Source organism: Neomonachus schauinslandi, chromosome 1 (assembly GCF_002201575.2).
Source record: "Neomonachus schauinslandi chromosome 1, ASM220157v2, whole genome shotgun sequence".
Lineage (NCBI taxonomy): Eukaryota > Metazoa > Chordata > Mammalia > Carnivora > Phocidae > Neomonachus > Neomonachus schauinslandi.
In genome coordinates this window covers 47,077,345-47,098,712 of record NC_058403.1, presented here as the reverse complement: position 1 = coordinate 47,098,712, position 21,368 = coordinate 47,077,345, and the positions used below count along the sequence as shown (strand labels likewise).

The 21,368-nt window shown below is 38.4% G+C and overlaps 1 protein-coding gene across 10 annotated transcripts in view; it reads left to right on the top strand.

The window, feature by feature from the left end:
- LOC110582342 (ABI family member 3 binding protein) overlaps positions 1 to 21,368 on the top strand; it is a 243,312-nt gene that overhangs the window by 115,855 nt on the left and 106,089 nt on the right. For 4 of the 10 annotated variants that reach the window (XM_044919633.1, XM_044919631.1, XM_044919615.1 and 1 more), the window contains exons 10-14: positions 1,782 to 1,859; positions 3,868 to 3,942; positions 6,227 to 6,301; positions 19,842 to 19,907; positions 21,069 to 21,143. In XM_044919633.1, coding sequence (XP_044775568.1) covers positions 1,782 to 1,859; positions 3,868 to 3,942; positions 6,227 to 6,301; positions 19,842 to 19,907; positions 21,069 to 21,143 — 369 coding nt within the window. Of the gene's footprint in view, positions 1 to 1,781; positions 1,860 to 3,867; positions 3,943 to 4,679; positions 4,755 to 5,573; positions 5,646 to 6,226; positions 6,302 to 19,841; positions 19,908 to 21,068; positions 21,144 to 21,368 lie in introns of all 10 variants that reach the window. The other 6 variants (XM_044919605.1, XM_044919606.1, XM_044919612.1 and 3 more) reach the window with 4 other exon arrangements.

The following is a 21,368-nucleotide window of genomic DNA, read 5'->3' as shown; positions in this document are numbered from 1 at the left end:
AAAAACTTTATAATCTCACACTTTAAAAAAAAAAAAAAACTTCCCATGGTACACTTGAAAATAAGAAGACCAGAGTTCATAAAAATCTGTAATCTAAATGTTTTTTTCCTATGCTAATAATCACAGTGGTTCTAAACAAAAGCTGTGACTGCAACAGAAAAATGTTGATTAAATTTAGAAATTTTAAGAATGGAAGTTACCATAAATTTCTACTGGACTGCTGTGTAGTTATTTCAGAGAGTCCCTTCTCTTTATGCCCTGCTTAATTAATTTGAACAATGGTATTTAACATTTCTGTTGTGTAAAAATGCCGTGCAACATCATGTACACATGAATCCAAAACACGCACTTGACCATTAGATATGGCAAGCACGGTAGCACTTCTGACACCTGTGTCTAGCATCTTAAAACACTCTCGAAAATAATTAGCTCTATGGAAGAATCTATTGTAGACTTCCATAATGCAGACTGAAAACTGATTTGCTTCTATTATCATTGTGAAAGGGACGACTTTATAGTTGTCTTTACGTCCTTCAGAAGTAAATAAATATTTTGTAGCCCATGTTAACTGATAAGAAAATGGTCTTTACAACAGTGATGTGAACTACAGAAGGAAGTTAAAAGATGTTCATCCTTTAAGAACTTTGACAGAATTGATTAGATATCGATCTAATCTCAGCAGAGGGCAGCTTTGTCCCCCGGGGGATATGCGGCAGTATCTGGAGACATTTCTGGTTGTCACAGTTGTGGAAGTGCTAATGGAATCCTGTGGATAAAGACCAGAAATCCTGCTAAATGTTCTGTAGTACACAGGAAAGACCCCCCCGACCTCCGACCTAACAAAAAAAAATTATCCAGCCCAAAATGTCCCTAGTTGAGAAACCCAAGAAGTCCCGTATAGTTTTAGGACTCTAAAAAAATCCCATCTGATTATAATCATTTCAAGTTGACATGATCAGGGTATCTTAAAGATGAATGAATTCTTTCATGCCCCTAGACTTTCAGAATACTACAAGTAGCTAAATAGCTGAATCAAGTTCATCCTGAGTGCATTTTTGAAATGGGAAATATCTTAATCATTGGGGATTTCTGGTATAGGAATGTACTTTCTTTGAAAAGAATACCTAAATTTTAGAAGAAAGTTTCCTAAGTAGTTTTCTGAAGAGGCTAAAAGATATGGGAAAAAATCGATTTCATTCACTATGCCGAATTCACACAGAGACCAAAAGAAAAGATCAGTGTTAATGTGTGGCTCAAATGAATAGCTGTTGCTATTTTTTGGTCACAAATATTTTTAAATATCTTAGTTTCCTATGTGAGTTATTTGTTTTTCTAAAGGTTCACTGTCCTAACCTATTGGTTTTGTTTTTTTTTTTTTACTGTGTATAATAATGGAAAATCTCTATGCATTGTTGTTATTTTTAATTAGGAGTACTTGAATACAAAATTCTAGCGAATATTTGCAATACAACCTGTGCTTTCCAGAAACTCTTATTTATGAGTGAGAATGATTTGAGAGTTATCCAAGTATTGAGTTGTGACTTTTTTCTTCATTCCAATGCCAATTTAAATCTTAAAGAATTACCTAGGGTTCATGAGATGGAATTCTGAAGAATCCCTGGTGGAAATGCACAATAAATTTGTTGACTGCCTGGTGGGAAGAATTAAGAGCAATATAGATTTCTTGAAATAATCTGTTACTTGATGATGTTTGAATGAATTATATTTGGGCACTGTGTTATGAAGAAATGAGGTGAATTGTTTGTTCTCTGACTTTTTAGCTAAGAATGAAACGTTGGCATTACCTGCTGAATCTAAAACACCAGAGGTAGAAAAAATCCCAGCACAGCCCGTAACAGGTAATGAGATCCATATGTCGTTAACTTCGAGAGAATAAATATTTTTTGAAATGGTAAATGATTGATGAGTTTGTATTTGTTTTCAGTGAAGGGCCACTAGGAGATTAATTTTCATCATAAGCACAAACAATAAGAGATTGTAGATCCTTAATTTAACATTCGGAAAAACAGCTAATGCAGAAGGAACTATGGAATCATATGACCTGATGTGTAATATGGAAGCTGTATTTTTCACGCTAAGTGAAAGTTGTCACCTCAACATTCTGAGATATTTTTATACTAAAATATAATACTATGGTTTATGTGCTCTCCTTTTATATGAAGATATGAGCTCATTTTTCATTTCTTTCACAAGTGGTCATTTTAGCAAAATGCCATATTCCCTCCCAAATCCCCAGCTTGATAACTATGAAAGTTCCCTAGAATCATTTAGAACAATTAGAATTAATTGTTCTATGGAAGATTAATAATCCTAGTACAAAGAAATATATAATAGTTTGTTGAAAATCCTTTAAAGAATAAATGCGGGATACATTTTCCCCATAGTTTATTAGCCTTTACTAGCAAACATTCAGGATTTCTTATCTAAATGAACTGCCTAAGTCCTGCCCACCAGGAACATATTACTCTATGAACCACAGAGTTGTTTTTTTTTTTTTTTTAATTTTTTTTTTTAATTTTATTTATTTATTCATGAGAGACAGAGAGAGAGAGAGAGAGAGGCAGAGGGAGAAGCAGGCTCCCAAGGAGCAGGGAGCCCGATGCGGGACTCGATCCCAGGACCCCGAGATCATGACCTGAGCCGAAGGCAGACGCTTAACCATCTGAGCCACCCAGGCGCCCCAACCACAGAGTTTTTGCCAGAGCAGTACCACCTCATCCGGAACCCAGTAAAACAAACATCTGGCAAGAATTTCCCCAAATCTGCATTTAGCAAAATATCTCCAATCTAAAGTGAATTTTGTAATCCACAAAATTTCCACAGATTGAAATATCAGTGATATTTACCTTGCACTAAACTCTTGGATTCATAGCCAGTCCAGAAGAGCTAAAGATTGGCAGGAAAATAAAATAACTTGATTTCAAGAAACCTATTCAAGTAGGAATATTTCTGACAGAGTAAGACATATAGGCTCCTACCTATGTGGGAGATGGACCTTCCATCCCCCACCTTCATGGGTGTTGGGACAAAGGAACAAACTATCTAAGATACTGGAATACTCTATTCAAATAAAATTCTTAGGTAATTTTTCTAATTTCAGTATAATTTGTCAATACAAGAAAAGCATAGGCATGATCCAGTAGACTCCAAGTTATTTTCTGCCCCAAAGATCCTACCCATTTTTCCCATTTATACTTTCCTCTCTTGGCACAGCATCTGACGGGAGAGTCTACAGATCTCTTCGTTCTCTGCCAAAGCTTCTTCAGAATTTTCCTATACAGAAACACTTAGGCAAACACCATGCCTTATTATTCAGTGTTGTGTTTGTGTCTCACAGCTGAGCATTTGAGTCCTTACTGTAATTACAATCCAGTTCCAAGCTTTGTATGTTGACTGCAGTTTGGAAGAGAGAAATCTTTTATGTAATCATTCTAAATAAACCTTTTTGCCTTGGGTCACTGTTTTATTTGCCCATTTATTAGTTCATTTAATATTTGTCATATGCTTGCTTACTATACCTCAGACATTGTGCTGAGCCCTGGAAATAATAAGAAAGAAAAAGTCAGGCAAGGAAAAAACTATGATTAATAAGTGCTTTCACCAAGGTCAGCTCACTGCGCTTTTTGGAACACATGGAAAGTGGACCAAGCTCATTGAGGAAGGGTTGGAAGAAGTGTCGGCTCAGTCATCTGCGGCAAGCCAGGGAGTCCTGAATTAACTTGAAAAGAATTGGTCAATTTAAGTGTCAGTTCCTAATTCTAAAGGGCAACAGAAACACCTTATGATCTTTGGTTGCTTCATTATTTTTACCTGAATTGGTAAAGTTGTCTTTTTTTTACCTTCCAGTGACTGCTGAGTCAGTGCCAAGGACCACGAAACCCACTGTGTCTAGCGCATTAGAATTTTCAGAAAAAACCCTGGGTAATTCTAAGAATTTTTTTTTCTTAAATAACTCCCAATGCTCATAGAAACAAAAAGTAACCCCAATGCCTTAGTTCCCCCCTACCTTTTATTTCCCCCCTTTACTAGCAGTCATTAACTTTCCTCTTTCTTGGACCAATTCCATTACAGAGTTAACAACAGGCCTTGATCCTGGTGACTGATATTCTAGGCAGCTCGGGATGCTAGATGCTGACTACACACAGCTTTTACCAGTCTCTTGGGATGTATAGAAAAAACTCAGAATGCCAGTCTTTTAAGCCACAAATCTTGGAGGGGTGGGGGAAACCTGGAAATCTGGACTGTGTTTGTGCTTTCTGTTTATTGCAGTAGGCTTCCCTAGTCTTGTGTGCACTAAACTTGAGGAGACTCCCCCAAAGTGTCCTGCTTTTTAATAAGAATTTCATGTCATGCAAGTTAACTGCTTCTTGGCCCAAAAGAGTCTTGCTTTGTTGTCTTCTGCTGAAAAAAAAAAAGCAGCATGCGTGTTGTTTTGTACTCGTGATGTTGATCCTCCATGCCACATCACGCACTTTGAAACTATACCTTCACGTTTTAACAGCTATATGAAGCTTTTCCCGGGGGAGCCAGCTATTTCCATGAAGGCATCAGCTGCCCTGTGCACACTGTGTTGTGAGCATGCTTCCCATGATTAAGTGTGAGCCATAGTGTCAAATCCTGCCTCGGGGAGTTGCTGACCGAATTCTTCTTTATTTTAGTTCTCAGTGAAAGGACCCCGGAAACCCTGCAAACTATTCTAATACCTAGGTTTGAATTGCCACTGAGCACTCTAGGTAAAAATTATTAAACATTACAGTGTGTTATTACCTCGAAAATTTTATGCATGCTAAAAGAAATCCTTAGGCTAATTCATTCATATTTATCTCCTCATAGGAAAGAAGGGACACATGGTTTATAGAACAATAAGCTCCCCAACACTAAGCCCTTAACTGTTATTAAATATTTATAATTTAGAATCCTGAAGAGTCTTTATGACAAATCTTTTAGGGGTTTTTCTTTTTGGTGATTGTATTTTGATATTATATTTGATTCTTTTTATTCAAAATCATTGTGTCACTGAATAAACTATTTTCTATACTTTTCCTAAATATCTTTTTACTCAGTTGTTTCTCCAGATGGAGAAGATATGTTTATGTTATTTTGGCAGACTGTTTATTAGAATTTGAGTGCAATATCAAAAATTGTTGGAGTGGGAGCTTAAATATAATGCTGTGTAATTACTGAAAGTCTATTTTCCATTAGATGGACATTTTTTAGTTCAGATGTGTTTGGTGCTTGATTTGAGTTCAAAGGAAATATATGTAAGGGCACACATACACATGACTAAAGAAATTAGGAAAGTATAAGGGTGAAAAGAACAATCCAAATTCTTCAAATTTAGTAGCTTGATTATAAAAAATAGAAAAAGAAGTTTATTATAGTATCCAGCATCAAAACCACAAGAGTAAGAAATACTACTAACAATACCTTACTTGACATAAGCAATTTGCCTTTTTGTGTTTGTTTTTTGTTTTTGCAAGCTTGAGATTTTGAAAAATCTTTTCTGTTACTCGTACCTCAGGTTATAACATTTGTTATGTGTTTCATTGCAGCTCCGAAAAGGCTTCCAGAATTTCCTCAGGCAAACACACCCTTTCCCTTTGAGAAGCCTGAGGGCACTCTGGGTAATAGTAACACCTTAAAGCTGGCGTTAAGATAGGGTGGTGATGGTTTAATTCTGTAGGAAACGCTTACTGGATCCTATCTTAGCAAACCTCAATGAACTGATGAATTCCGTTAACTCAGCCAAACAAGGGGTTGATTTAAAAACAAACAGAAAAAAGCTATTTGATTTTTATACTTATGTAATAATCATAAGTATGTTAATTTTATACAGGTTCGGGGTTTATCCTGAAAAATGTTGAAAGTATGACACTGAACTCTGGTTTCTCTTTTTTTAAAAGAAATCAGGCCTGAGCCGAAACCAAGAGTTGGGCACTTAACCGACTTCGCCACCCAGGCACCCCAAAATCTGGTCTCTTTCTGATCACTAATCAAATGCTCTCTGGATAGATGCATATTGATTTCTTGATATAAAATGACTTTGGATTGGATTAGCATGTGCTTTTTTATTGCAAGCTTCTGGTAGTCATTTAACCATACCAGCAACCTATTTCTGTCCCTTTCTCTTCTCCAAAAAACAAAACAAAGCAGAAAACAAAACAAAACAAAAACCTTCAATGAATTCCATTTCTTTTTGCTGTAGCTTCGAGTGAAAAGCCATGGATTGTGCCTACAAGTAAAACATCTGAAGATTCCAAACTTCTCCCACCTCAAACTGGTAATTTCATTCTTTTTTAAAAATAGATTGGACCAACAGTATTGAATAACTTGTTTTTATTTTTATAGTTTCCCTAGTTGATTATCAAAATACTTGTAGTAAATGGTAAAGCTATAATCCATTCTTGATACTTAGGGGAATATCATGTTTTTCTCAATGCAAAAGCAAAATGGTTTTGTATTTGTTTTAAAAATCTGTGTTTTAATGTCTGGATAGATAACTGGAAGTGTGGTTAGAAGATAAACTGTGAATTGGTTCATGGATTTTCTAGAGACCTCTTTTATGACATTGAGAACAGCAACAAAAATAACATATCATGGGTCTGACTTAGCAATATCAGCTTAATGTCTCCCTTGTAGATAGATACTTGCTTTTTTTCCAACAAAAATATTCAGTGAACATTTGAGAGCTCACTATATGCAAGTTATTGCTAAATCCTAAAATCTGTAAACATATTGTGATATGGAGGAAAGACCACAGGTCCTGGCATTAATAATGGACCTTGATTCTAGTTCTGGCTTTCCCATTAACAATATATTTGAGCTCTTTTTCTCTACTGTCCTAGGTCTTAGTTTGTTCTTTTGTGAACTGTGGCAATTGGCTTTTTTTTCTCCCGAGAATTCCATGTTCCACCACTAAAACTGATGAGGGAGACAACTTCCCCTTAAACATATTTCCTTACTTAAAAAGTCCTCTTTTGTACATCTTTTCTTTGCTGTCTAGCAGACAACTAAAAAGAATGATAAGCATGTGAGAATTGTAAGAAAACCTCAGAAACCACTTCGGGTGATTACTTCTCTGACTTTTGTTTTACTTGTTTGCATTTTAATTTTTGTGAACCTTCTAGTTGTGATGTTTTGAGTAAAAATTATGTAGTATGTAATGTGGTTGGAAATTCATGTAATGAAGTTAAGAACACTGACATTTGGTGGTATTCCCCAGAAAGGATTCCAGCAGAGGACTGGTTTGAGAAAGAGTGAGAATGTGCCTTCAGATTTTAGTCAAATTACTCTTTCTCTGTTACATGTGATGGGCTCAGATCTCAGCAAAAGATAAAAGGATGGCACCACGTGAAGTAAGCATGTCTATTAGAGTCTCTCCTCTCAAGTGGGAAAACACTTGAAAGTTGGCTATGGTTGTCAACCAATCCAGAGAAGTCTCAAACTGGGTCTTTCTAAGGCTTCATTCCCCTGGTCACTGACCCTGAAAACCAAATGCAGTTACTTAATGTGGGTGCAAAAATATCTTCAGCATTTCAGGTCACCTGAATGTAAAATCTGGGTTCGGGGTAGAGTTTCATACTGAGCCATCCCACAGGCACAGCTGTGCCGTGATTACGGGGCAACAACTAGTCTGTGGACCTGTGTGACGGCTTATCTGCTGCACTGTGCCGTGCCTGGCCTGACTTCCATATCATTCGTGAGGGCGACAGCTCTCAAACCAAGCTAAACTAGATGAACTCTTAGGTCCCTTTCATCTCTTAGCTTTTGGGTTATTAACCTTGGGGGCATAGGGTCAGCTAGGTTTCCCTTGAGCAGCCTGTAGTTTTTTGACGTCTATGATTATTCAAGAGTGAACTGACCAAAACCTCAAGGAAACCATTTATGAAATGTGAATGCCTGAGTTGAACCAAGCTTTGGGGAGTGAGAATATGTTGGGAAGTGAGCATTGTAGGGTTACAAAGAGACAAAGATGGCGGGGATTAAAGATCTTAATAAAGGGAAGGTTCCTTTTGCCTCCAGTTCCAGAAAAGGAATATTCTGGTCTTGCTCTGACGGAGTATGAATAGTGGCTCATACAGCAGGAAGCACTTGCACTATTCAGTTACCTCACTACTGCCAGAGCAGACTTAGACTTCCAGAGAACTCACAACTACTGACTGCCAACCCCCTCGGGATGAAGTGTTGGGGCTTGTCATGGGCTGTAACAGTTCAGGAGGCAATGATTTCAGGCATGAGCATTGGCCCTAGAAACTTCCTAGCCTTCCCTCACAACATTTAAATTTTATACTTCTTCTACTAAGTATGATCCCTTAGACCAGAAGCATTGGTATCCCTGGGGAACTTGTTAAGAAGGCAGAATCTTGGGCTCTACTCCAAAACTATTGAATCAGGATCTGCTTTTTAAACAAGATCTCCAGGTAATTGCTATGAACAGTAAAGTTTGAGAAGCACTACTTTATCTAGTCTATAATAGTTCACATGGTATAGGTAAGAATCATCAAATGTGGTCAATTATAGGATGAGAGGCATCAAGTCAATATAAGATTAGTTTCTCAAAGTGGGTGATTAAGTATCTCTTGTTACTACTAATACACACAATGCTTCTATCTCTTACATAAGTGTTCTGTGGCCTCTTCTTGTTAAATTCCAAATGAAAACTTATCCTATATACTGTGGTTTGATAAATTGATATATTCATGCCATCCTTTCATTCATTTCAGCCTTTCCTGTTTCTTGTGATTGATTTTGTGTGAATTTATACGTGTACTGTTTCTATTTCCTAGTTTCAGTGTATATGATTATTTTACTTTCCACTTACCATGGTTTCCTAATGCAACTGTTTTTAGAAATTAAGAAGAGAGAGAGGTAGAGATAGTACTGGAATGCTGGTCCATAAAACTATTGGTCCCATTTTTAGTTGTTGTATCCTTTGAAGAAATGATATATTTTAGCTAGTATGAATGAACTAAATGAACACATTTTGTTTTCTCTGTTGGGATACAGTGTATCTAGACTTACTGTATCAATTCCCTTCAGCCAAAGACCACTAGAACCACACCTGTTTTTGAACAAAGTTAGTATTTACTCATTGCAACAATAGAGAATGCAGAGCATGACAAACTGTGGGATCTCTTGGTAAGAGGGTGCTGGAAAGGATTTATTGGTGGGACGTGGCCTTGTTTTAGGTGATTGTGGGGAGGGTCCAAGGAAATGATGCTTTGCTCTGGAATGGCTGCTCCCAGAAAGTAGGAGTATTTCTATTACTGAATATCGTAATTCTTAACTAGAAGTGAAGAAGAACAGAGTGAAGCAAAGTTGTGATTGGTAAATTCATATTAGCCAGAATGTGGGGACAGTAATATTTGTGTTCCACACAATTACAGACGGTATTGTTTTGGCTTGATCCATCTTGGTCACTAAGTGGTCTAGTCTGATGTTTGTGTTCTCTCAAATTGTTAATGCTCAGCAGGAGAACACCACAACCTAGGTGTGGGTGCCAGGCCAGCTCCTGGATGCCAGGGACTGCTTTTCTCTTTGTCAACCATTAAGTGTGATTTATCAACACCTCTTGTAAAACTCATTTTGCTTCGGCACTGCTGGATTTGTGTTTTCCACATTTACTTCATATTTTGTATCAAATCCTCAGAATTCATGCTCTCAAAAAGATGTCTATGTTACTTTTGGATATAAAAGGCTGTATGGAAATTCTAACTTGCATGCTGATTATTGAAATCCCTAGGTCATCTCAACAATTGATGAAAGAGTGGGACAGGGTATTTGGAATTTGGAATATCCCAGAAAATCTGAGAAGTGTAGCCATCAAACATACTCTTCCCCACTTTTAGCCTACTTGCCCTAATCTTTCATTAGTGCTGCATTTTGTGATCTCATTATTTGATATTGTATTTTGTATTAAGCCTTCTCTAAAGTATGTTTAAGTAGGATTGATTGATTTTTTATTCCCTTAGCAAATCAAATTTTAAAGTTTAGAAAGGAGATCATAAAAATCTGCTCTATAATTATATACCAGAATATATACTACTTTAAAGATTTTTTAAAAAGATTTTGTTTATTTGAGAGAGAGAGAGAGATTGAGCATAAGTGGGGGGAGGAACAGAAGAAGAGGGATAAGCAGATTTCATGCTGAGCATGGATCCCACAACCCTGAGATCATGACCTGAGCCAAAATGAAGAGTCGGACACTTAACCAACTGAGCCACCCAAGTGCCCCTGGAATATATACTTCTTCTCCTTCTTTTATTTTATTTTATTTTATCATGTTATGTTAATCATCATACATTACATCATTAGTTTTTGATGTAGCGTTCCATGATTCATTGTTTGCGTATAACACCCTGTGCTCCATTCAGTACGTGCCCTCTTTAATACCCATCACCAGGCTAACCCATCCCCCCACCCCCCTCCCCTCTAGAACCCTCAGTTTCTTTCTCAGAGTCCATAGTCTCTCATGGTTTGTCTCCCCCTCCGATTTCCCCCCCTCATTTTTCCCTTCCTGCTATCTTCTTTTTTTTTTTAACATATAATGTATTATTTGTTTCAGAGGTACAGGTCTGTGATTCATCAGTCTTACACAGTTCACAGTGCTCACCATAGCACATACCCTCCCCAATGTCTATCACCCAGCCACCCCATCCCTCCCACCCCCCCACCGCTCCAGCAACCCTCAGTTTGTTTCCTGAGATTAAGAATTCCTCATATCTGTGAGATCATATTATACATGTCTTTCTCTGATTGACTTATTTCACTCAGCATAATACCCTCCAGTTCCATCCATGTCATTGCAAATGGCAAGATTTCATTCCTTTTGATGGCTGAATAATATTCCATTGTATATATATAACCACATCTTCTTTACCCATTCATCTGTCACTGGACATCTTGGCTCTTTCCATAGTTTGGCTATTGTGGACATTGCTGCTATAAACATAGGGGTGCACATATCCCTTCGGATCCCTACATTTGTATCTTTGGGGTAAATACCTAGTAGTGCAATTGCTGGGAAATATGGTAGCTCTGTTTTCAACTTTTTGAGGAACCTCCATACTGTTTTCCAGAGTGGCTGCCCCAGCTTGCATTCCCACCAACAGTGTAGGAGGGTTCCCCTTTCTCCGCATCCCCACCAACATCTGTCATTTCCTGACTTGTTAATTTTAGTGATTCTGACTGGTGTGAGGTGGTATCTCATTGAGGATTTGATTTGGATTTCCCTGATGCCAAGTGATGTTGAGCGCTTTTTCATGTGTCTGTTGGCCATTTGGATGTCTTCTTTGGAAAAATGTCTGTTCATGTCTTCTGCCCATTTCTTGATTGGATCATTTGTTGTTTGGGTGTTGAGTTTGATAAGTTCTTTATACATTTTGGATACTAGCCCTTTATCTGATATGTCATTTGCAAATATCTTCTCCCATTTTGTAGGTTGTCTTTTGTTGACTGTTTCTTTTGCTGTGCAAAAGCTTTTTATCTTGATGAAGTCCCAATAGTTCATTTTTGCCCTTGCTTCCCTTGCCTTTGGCAATGTTTCTAGGAAGAAGTTGCTGCGGCTGAGGTTGAAGAGGTTGCTGCCTGTATTCTCCTTTAGGATTTTGTTGGACTCCTGTCTCACATTTGGTCTTTCAACCATTTTGAGTCTATTTTTGTGTGTGGTGTAAGGAAATGGTCCAGTTTCATTCTTCTGCATGTGGCTGTCCAATTTTCCCAACACCATTTGTTGAAGAGACTGTCTTTTTTCCATTGGACATTCTTTCCTGCTTTGTCGAAGATTAGTTGACCATAGAGTTGAGGGTCCATTTCTGGGCTCTCTATTCTGTTCCATTGATCTGTGTGTCTGTTTTTGTGCCAGTACCATACTGTCTTGATGATGACAGCTTTGTAATAGAGCTTGAAGTCCGGAATTGTGATGCCACCAGCTCTGCTTTCCTTTTTCAATATTCCTCTGGCTATTCAGGGTCTTTTCTGTTTCCATACAAATTTTAGGATTATTTGTTCCATTTCTTTGAAAAAAGTGGATGGTATTTTGATAGGGATTGCATTAAATGTGTAGATTGATCTAGGTAGCATTGACATCTTCACAATATTTGTTCTTCCAATCCATGAGCATGGAACGTTTCTCCATTTCTTTGTGTCTTCCTCAATTTCTTTCATGAGTATTTTATAGTTTTCTGAGTACAGATCCTTTGCCTCTTTGGTTAGATTTATTCCTAGGTATCTTATGGTTTTGGGTGCAATTGTAAGTGGGATCAACTCCTTAATTTCTCTTTCTTCTGTCTTGTTGCTTGTGTATAGGAATGCCACTGATTTTTGTGCATTGATTTTATATCCTGCCACTTTACTGAATTCCTGTATGAGTTCTAGCAGTTTTGGGGTAGAGTGTTTTGGGTTTTCCACATAAGGTATTGTATCATCTGCAAAGAGTGAGAGTTTGACTTCTTCTTTGCCGATTCAGATTCCTTTTATTTCTTTTTGTGGTCTGATTGCTGTGGCTAGGACTTCTAATACAATGTTGAATAGCAGTGGTGATAGTGGACATCCCTGCCGTGTTCCTGACCTTAGGGAGAAATCTCTCAGTTTTTCTCCATTGAGAATGATATTTGCTGTGAGTTTTTCATAGATGGCTTTTATGGTATTGAGGTATGTACCCTCTATCCCTATACTCTGAAGAGTTTTGATCAAGAAAGGATGCTGTACTTTGTCAAATGCTTTTTCTACATCAATGAAAGGATCATATGGTTCTTGTTCTTTCTTTTATTAATGTATTGTATCACATTGATTGATTTGCGAATGTTGAACCAACCTTGCAGCCCAGAGATAAATCCCACTTGGTCATGGTGAATAATCCTTTTAGTGTACTGTTGGATCTTACTGGCTGGTATTTTGGTGAGAATTTTTGCATCCATGTTCATCAAGGGTATTGGTCTGTAATTCTCCTTTTTGATGGGGTCTTTGTCTGAAAGAACAGCAAATAAAGCCTAAACCCAGCAGGAGAAGAGAAATAAAGATCAGATGAAATAGAAATCAAAAGAACAGTAGAACAGATCAATGAAACTAGGAGCTGGTTCTTTGAAAGAATTAACAAGATTGATAAACCCCTGGCCAGACTTATCAAAAAGAAAAGAGAAATGACCCAAATAAATAAAATCATGAATGAAAGAGGAGAGATCACAAGTAACACTAAAGAAATACAATTATAAGAACATATTATGAGCAACTATATGCCAGCAAATTAGATAATCTGGAAGAAATGGATACATTCCTAGAGATGTATCAACTACCAAAACTGAACCAGGAAGAAATAGAAAACCTGAACAGACCTATAACCACTAAGGAAACTGAAGCAGTAATCAAAAATCTCCCAACAAACAAAAGCCCAGGGCCAGAAGGCTTCCCAGGGGAATTCTACCAAACATTTAAAGAAGAACTAATACCTATTATTCTGAAACTGTTCCAAAAAAATAGAAATGGAAGGAAAACTTCTAAACTCATATTATGAGGCCACCATTACCTTGATCCCAAAACCAGACAAAGACCCATGGAATATATACTTCTTTTTTTTTTTTTAATTCATGAGAGACAGAGAGAGAGAGGCAGAGGGAGAAGCAGGCTCCCAAGGAGCAGAGAGCCTGATGCGGGACTATCCCAGGGCCCCAGGATCATGACCTGAGCCGAAGGCAGTCGCCCAACCAACTGAGCCACCCAGGCGCCCCGGAATATATACTTCTTAAAATAAGTTCTATATTAAAAGAAAGTTGCCCACATTTTAGAAATACTTAAGTGCTTGTAACAGTCGTTCAGAAAAGTATATTTTTCTGATCTTGCAATAGAATTGGTCTTAAGTTCTATTGGTAAGTAGCCAGTTGACTGATTTCTGTGTTACTATAGAGTGAGTTCTAGAAGAGCTCTCAGTACCTTCCACTCCCCACAAAGAATTCTGCATTTGCATGCATGTACATGTACTGGTTGGATTACCTCTTTACTGGAATAATACAGTTTTGTATTTGGACAAATTTGTATTTTTTTTCTATTAAGAGATTCAAAGGGTTGTATATATACCATCATATTGATCCTCCAGAAGTCCCTGGAAGTAAAGAGAGCTATCATTTTCTTTTAAGGAGATAAGTAAGTTGCTTGCCCCTGAATGGGCAGAGGAGCAAAAACTAGATCCTCATTCATTTCTTTCCTAAGCTTCTCTCTAACAAACTACTCCAAGAGTGAAACAATATCCTACAGCTTGCTTTGAAATTTTTTGTTGAACAGCTTCCCAACAGTTAATTAAATGTTATTAGGGCCAGGTGCCTTCTAGATTTTTAAGAAACATTAAGTGGTCTGTGAGAAAGGCTGGCCGGTTTCTGAAGTTCAATCTTATTGCAAATGTGATCACTAATCTGTGAACTATATTTATTTTTTATTTATTTTTAAAGATTTTTTATTTATTTATTTGACAGAGAGAGAGAGAGATAACTTCCTTGATCATCCCCTTAAAAAGACCATCACTCAGTCCCAGGAAAGATTTAAAGCCCAATTCAAACAAAGAAAATGGTTTCTTTTTATAACCCACGATGATTCAACATGTTATAGTTCACAGATTAGGGGCGCCTGGGTGGCTCAGTCGTTAGGCGTCTGCCTTTGGCTCAGGTCATGGTCCCAGGGTCCTGGGATCGAGCCCCTCATCGGGCTCCCCAATCCGTGGGAAGCCTGCTTCTCCCTCTCCCACTCCCCCTGCTTATGTCCCCTCTCTCACAGACCAATGGGCTGTGTTTTTCCATGGGCATCAGAGGAGGGAGAAGCAGCATAAATGCTGTGTCTATATCATCCCACAGCTGGGGCACATGCATGATTTCTAAGTCCCTTTATATCATGGGGGGGATGGAAATCAGCATTTTGTTTCTGGCTTCATAATGTCATCAGTGTTAAGCCTCCTTAATTTCCTTGATCATCCCCTTAAAAAGACCATCACTCAGTCCCAGGAAAGATTTAAAGCCCAATTCAAACAAAGAAAATGGTTTCTTTTTATAACCCACGATGATTCAACATGTTTACTTTCATCCTTAGAAAACTCTCCTGCTTGTTCTTTCCCCAGTGTGTCCAGAATAACTGATTTTTCCCTCCAAATGTACTGTGACTTATTACTAAGATGACTCCTTCTTCTGACATAATTCCTTCCCCTTGAACAATAAACAGTTCTCTTTAGAGGCTTGCCCTTGACAAGGGAGTCCGAACTGAGAACGGTCCGCCTCAGTCTCTTCATTCGAATCCACTTTGGGAATCCACTAATTATTTTCAGTACTTTGTAGAACTTCGGTAAATTACAATATGCACATAAGCTCTCTACATCATTTAAAGAGCTGAAAGCTGAATGACCAGCACACCCGAGGAATGGTATACTGGTTGGAAAGTTGTGGCCACAGGTGGTTTGCTCGGAGTGGTTGAAAAGAGATTGAACTCTATCTGCATTGGATCTTACTGCCTCCTTGTGAGGTGTTGATGAGTGCGGATCTGGCCCACCCAACTGGATGAAGCCCTAGAGAGGAGAAGAAGTAGGGATGAGTTGTGGTGTTGATGCTTTGAGAGTCGGAAAATAAGATTCGAAGGCAGCAGATGGTTTACAGATTCACTTTGAGATTTACAGCCTCAGCCTTTGGTTTTGCTTTAGAAGCATTTTCTTGTAGGCACTATTTTCACAAATTTCAAGGCCAACCAGAGAGGTATTTTATTTTTTCACGAACTGAGGAAAGCATTATTTATTTATTTCAGTGGTACTGAGAACTCTGTGTGTGGTGTTCATAAATGCTTTTCTCGTCTACCTATTTATTGATAGTCCTGTGGTATTTTCCCATTGCTCCTTCATATACATTTTTAGGATTCTATTTCCATGGCAGGGGATGGCCACATAAGCATGTGGCAGGTGATTAATTGTGTAGTAGAGGAAGAGATCTGTGTGCATACATATGTGTATCGTAAGATAATTAAAGGGGCCTATTCATTTATTTTCATTTGTCCTAAGAGCATAGACTACCCAGCTATCAAAACCACTGTTATTTGTTCACTATAATGGCCATCTTGCAGATCAACTCTATTAATTCTATTAATTAATAAAATAATTATTTTTATTAATTTTATCGTGTTTCTATCATGTACCAGACTCTGGGGTAAAATAAACCTTCGGTGCTTAATGAGCATGACTGATGCAATTTCTGTCCTAATGAGATCGTTCATCTAAGAATTTGTTTAAAAAGGAAAGTCTTTCACATGGTTACCAGTATTCATGGAATTTGAATAAAATAAATTGATAAATTCTTGGTAATTGGAAATGCCTTATCTGTGTGCCATCATATGTTTCCAGAGCAAGACCAGAGCATTTTTATGATGGAATTTGCATCTAATCAGTTTTTACAAACTAAAAATATACAGCCAACAACACATAATCTAACAATGTGGTTTTAGGAAGTTGTGAGCAAATGAGCAAATGGTAGTATGCCTTACTTCATACTAATACTTTCTCTGAAAAATACAAAAGTAAAATTTGGTTATTAGTCATTACTGTTTTTTGAAAGACAGTTAATAATTGCTTTTTCTAACCTTTGAATTGAACTACCTATTTTACTTGCATTAGATTGGTTCTGCAACTTTTGGTCCCATTTATGATCTGTGAATGCAAGATTAGAGAATGTGCTTAACGTCACATGGGAGCATTTCATCCACTGAAGTAAACATTGGTGATAGAAGATGTTTGCCTCTAAACAATAATGCATCATAGCATGTAGAGTGTCTACAAGTAGACGGGTTTGCTCTAAACTCTTAGCTATCACTTTCATAGCTGGAGTAGCCTTTTAAAAAGCCAGGGATCGGGGCGCCTGGGTGGCTCAGTTGGTTAAGTGACTGCCTTCAGCTCAGGTCATGATCCCGGGGTCCTGGGATCGAGTCCCGCATCGGGCTCCCTGCTCTGCGGGGAGCCTGCTTCTCCCTCTCTCACTCCCCCTGCTTGTGTTCCCTCTCTCGCTGTGTCTCTCTCTGTCAAATAAATAAATAAAATCTTTAAAAAAAAAAAGCCAGGGATGTCTAACCATTTGACACATTTTACTCTGGTATAGAAATACTCTGGAATTTTGTAAAGAAATCAAGAGCTGTTGATTTTTAGAGAAGTCCATTTTTGACACTCTTTTCTCTTCCAACATCTATTACTTCAAAGTCAAAAAAGCATGTTTAACCCATGAGCCAAGCGAGGTGGTGGGGTGTCTCTCAAAGCTGCCCAAACAACATAAAACTGCTAACAAGAGGTGTCTGTGAGTTGTTAGCGCTCTTGTTCTTAACTCATAAAAGTCCATTTTTGACACTCTTTTCTCTTCCAACATCTATTACTTCAAAGTCAAAAAAGCGTGTTTAACCCATGAGCCAAGCGAGGTGGTGGGGTGTCTCTCAAAGCTGCCCAAACAGCATAAAACTGCTAACAAGAGGTGTTTGTGAGTTGTTAGCACTCTTGTTCTTACTTAAGTCTCAGAAACTCCAGAAACAGAAATAGCAGGGACCAAGCCTCCTGGCAGATGTGTTATTTTAATCTTTTTTTTTTTTAAAGATTTATTTGTGTATTTGACAGAGAGACAACGAGAGAGGGAACACAAGCAGGGGGAGTGGGAGAGGGAGAAGCAGGCTCCCCGCCGAGTAGGGAGCCCGATGCGGGCTCGATCCCAGGACCCTGGGATCGTGACCCGAGCCGAAGGTAGATGCTTAATGACTGAGCCCCCAGGCGCCCCTAATCTTAAGTATATTTGAGAAAATGTTTGGAAGTTAGAGGTCCCTGACATTCAGGGACTTCCCGACATGAGCCACAATGGCCATTGGATGATGCAAGGAGGGCTTCTTTCTCCAGTATATGCCTTCTAGGAATAACATGAGGGAAGGAGGCAGCCTGGCTTGGGACCTCCAGAATAAAAGTAGAAAGAGGGTAAATAAATATCTCTTGGGACAAAAAGTACAGAATCTAGGAAAGATGGTTCAGCGTTACTAGATAAAAGGGAAATGTGGGACTTAGGGTAAGAGACAGTTGTGGCATTTTTCAAAAGCAAACAGCAATATAAATAAAAGTCAAACATTTCACAATTTCTGGTATGAGAAGTTTAAATACAAGTTGGTAAAGTTTTCTTAACTTGTTTAGAATCAGATAGAGCTGACTCTGCTAGATCCATGACTTGAAGTTGGCTTAATACAAGCCTCAGATCAACAACGGTCAGCATTTTTGTACTTTAAAAGGTCAATCATTGGGGTGCCTGGGTGACTCAGTTGGTTAAGTGTCTGCCTTTGGCTGAGGTCACAATCCCGGGGTCCTGGAGAGCCTGCTTCTCCCTCTCCCTCTGCAGCACCCCTCCCCCCCCCGCCCCCGGCTCATGCCCTCTCTCTCTCAAATAAATAAATAAAATCTTAAAAAAAAAAAAGGTTAAGCATTCATATCTGATCCTTTAAAATTGTAGCAAGCCTCAAGGAAACTTTGATTCACAATGTAATGGATCTACTCTTAGAACATTTGCATGACTCATGATGTTCTTTCTGTTTTTGAAGATTTTGCAAAACAGTAGATTCCCCTTCACAAATTGAAATCTATTTCCTGCTTCTTTCGTGTGTGGTGCACTATGAGCTGCCTCTCTGTGTCTCGTGGTGCGATATTCTCTTTCTTCCACCTTCACCTAGCATGGGCTCAAAATCACGACAGTGTCGCTGGACTACAAGTAACTGCTGAGTAAATTTTCCTGTGAATTCCTGCCTTTTAGTTTATTTCTGTACAGCCATTTTGAATGGGTACGGAAAGTAACATCTACCTAATAACAATTAATGCCTTGTCTATACCTCCCATTACCGTAGTGACCGCTCTTTGTGCGGAAAAGAGAACATTTTTATTTTGATGCTGTTCTTGTTTACAGATTCAACTCTTACATGGACACGAAATGTATCCCTGTGTTAAAATCAACCGTTATTTTTAAGATCGCCCTGCTTGCTTTATTTTAGGTAGTATATGAAATTGATCCTGAAATCCACCTAGACTGTAAAAGGGCTACAGGGAATATAGAAAGAAACCTGCTTCTAGGTAAAGAGGCAGGAGGTGTGGTGCAAGAAGAGAGCATTGGTCTTAACTCGTCTCTGTTAATGGGATGGAAAATATGCTGAACTTGACAATCCCAGTGTGGGACCACCAGCAACTGTCTTCACTGCTGTGAATCTCAACTTTGTTGCCTAGAAAACGGAGATAATACCCCATTATCTGGAAGATGGGGATGATGTCTACCTCACCTCTTTCTTAGGGATGTTGATAGGGCTAAATAAGCCAATAGGTGAGAAAGTGCTGTGCAAACTGAAAAGTGCGGTCCAAACATCAGATTCCACGGTGGTAACTTTTACTAGGTAGGAAGACTAAGCAGTAGACTCCGTGCAAAGAGCTTCAATGTGACCGCTCTTTCCTTCTTTGGAAATATCTCCTCAAACTGCATCTGACTCATATATGTTTATACTCTTTGAAGCTCTTTTGATTTAGAGCTGGAACCACTTCATTGTAAATATGTAGCACTATGTGTACATCACCCTCGGGGCCAGTGTCCAGCTCACTGTAGAAAAGCCTTTAGTTCAGGGGAAGAAAGACTGGAGGCCAGTCTTAGTGATTGCTCACGCGTTAGTGACAAGACCAGTAGCCCAGAGCCGACACTCACTAGCACCTACACAAGGTTCTCTTGTAACCAGCATTAAATTATGTCATGAAACCTTTTAAAATTAATCAAAATTAACATCTTCTCTTTTGTTTTACCTTTTCTTTTTAAAAGCCACTTACGATGTTTTCTCAAGCCCTGCGACATCAGATGAACCTGAAATGTCAGAACCCCACACAGGTACATCCAGCTTCTCAAGGCTTTCTTTGGATGCCAGATAATTCTGACGGCACTGCACCTACTTCTCGCTTTGATCTTTGCAGAGTGAGAAAGCACAGCCTTTAGAGCTCTGCAGGAGGGAAATGGTTGTCTGTGTCAGGGAGATGAATTCCACCCATTTCTCTCTGTTGAGCAGTTATTTCTTTATATCCATCAGTAATAATCTCTGCCACATGTGGGAGATGCCGATAGATTTGGTTGCCACTGAGCCAAAGTCATGTAATGGCCTATTGCTCTATTATCAATAGCATTCTAAGAAGTTTTAGGTTCTTAGAGAGTTTTCTGTAGAGCAGTGGTTCTCAAATGGGGATGACTTTTCTCTAGGCGTTTGGCAATGCCTAGAGACGTTTTTGATTGTCACAACTGGGGAAGGTGGTAATGACAGCAAGTGGGTAGAGACCAGGGATACTGCCAAACCCCTGCAAATATACAGGACAGCCCCTCTCCCCCCACCCAACAAGGAATGATCCAGCCCTAAATGGCAGTGGTGCTGAGGTGAAAAATCCTGCCCGAGAGCAATCATGTCATTCATTTGTCTGTTGAGGTCCAGTTGGGTCTAATCTTTGACATTCACTCACTGATCCTTCTACAAATGAGTTTAACTCAATCTAATAGTTCCTTTTAGCAAGGATTTATTAAGCACCTACTAAACTAGGTACTGTGAGAGATTCAGAGTAAATATGGCTGGTCTCTGCTAGATGTAGATATATATCTGATATTTTTTGTATACTTAGCCTTATCTCAGCATTATTTGTGCCATGATAAAGGCAAATAATTTTAAATAGCAGCAGAAAATAAGGGGAAAAAATGAAATAGAATGCTAACAGTCGGTTTGGCTAGTAGTTAAGAAACAAAAGTGAGAAACCAGAAAAACCAGTTGAAAACAAGTTAAATATATGCAACATTGTTTTTATCATGGTTTTTAATGTTTAAAGTATGTATGTTTTGAAGAGTGAGTTCATCTTCAGCTCCTAATGAATCACTAGTTTAAAAATGTTGGTCCCCTCTCCTTCAAGTGTTCATGATACTTTTCCCCATATGAGGCATAATTTATTACTCATGAATTTGTATTTTATTCTTGGGGCCTTCTGCTTTTATAAATGTTGACATTTATTCCAACAGCAACAAGTGATCCATTTCTGGATTCTGTCCCACCTAAAACTTCTAGAACTCTTGAACAGCCAAGGGCAACACTGGGTAATGTTTTTAACAGAAAAATCCTACTTTGTTTTCCATCAAAAGAAAATCCATGTGAATGCCATTCTTCCAAATGACCATTTCATTCCATCACATCTAATCATTTATTTTGTTCTTACTTCTGAATGTGTATTTTTTTTTTTTGCTGTAATGCAGGCAACTTATGTTCCATTTTAGGCGTTCTCTCTCTCTCTCTCCCTCTCTCTTTTGAACTGTAATAGATGA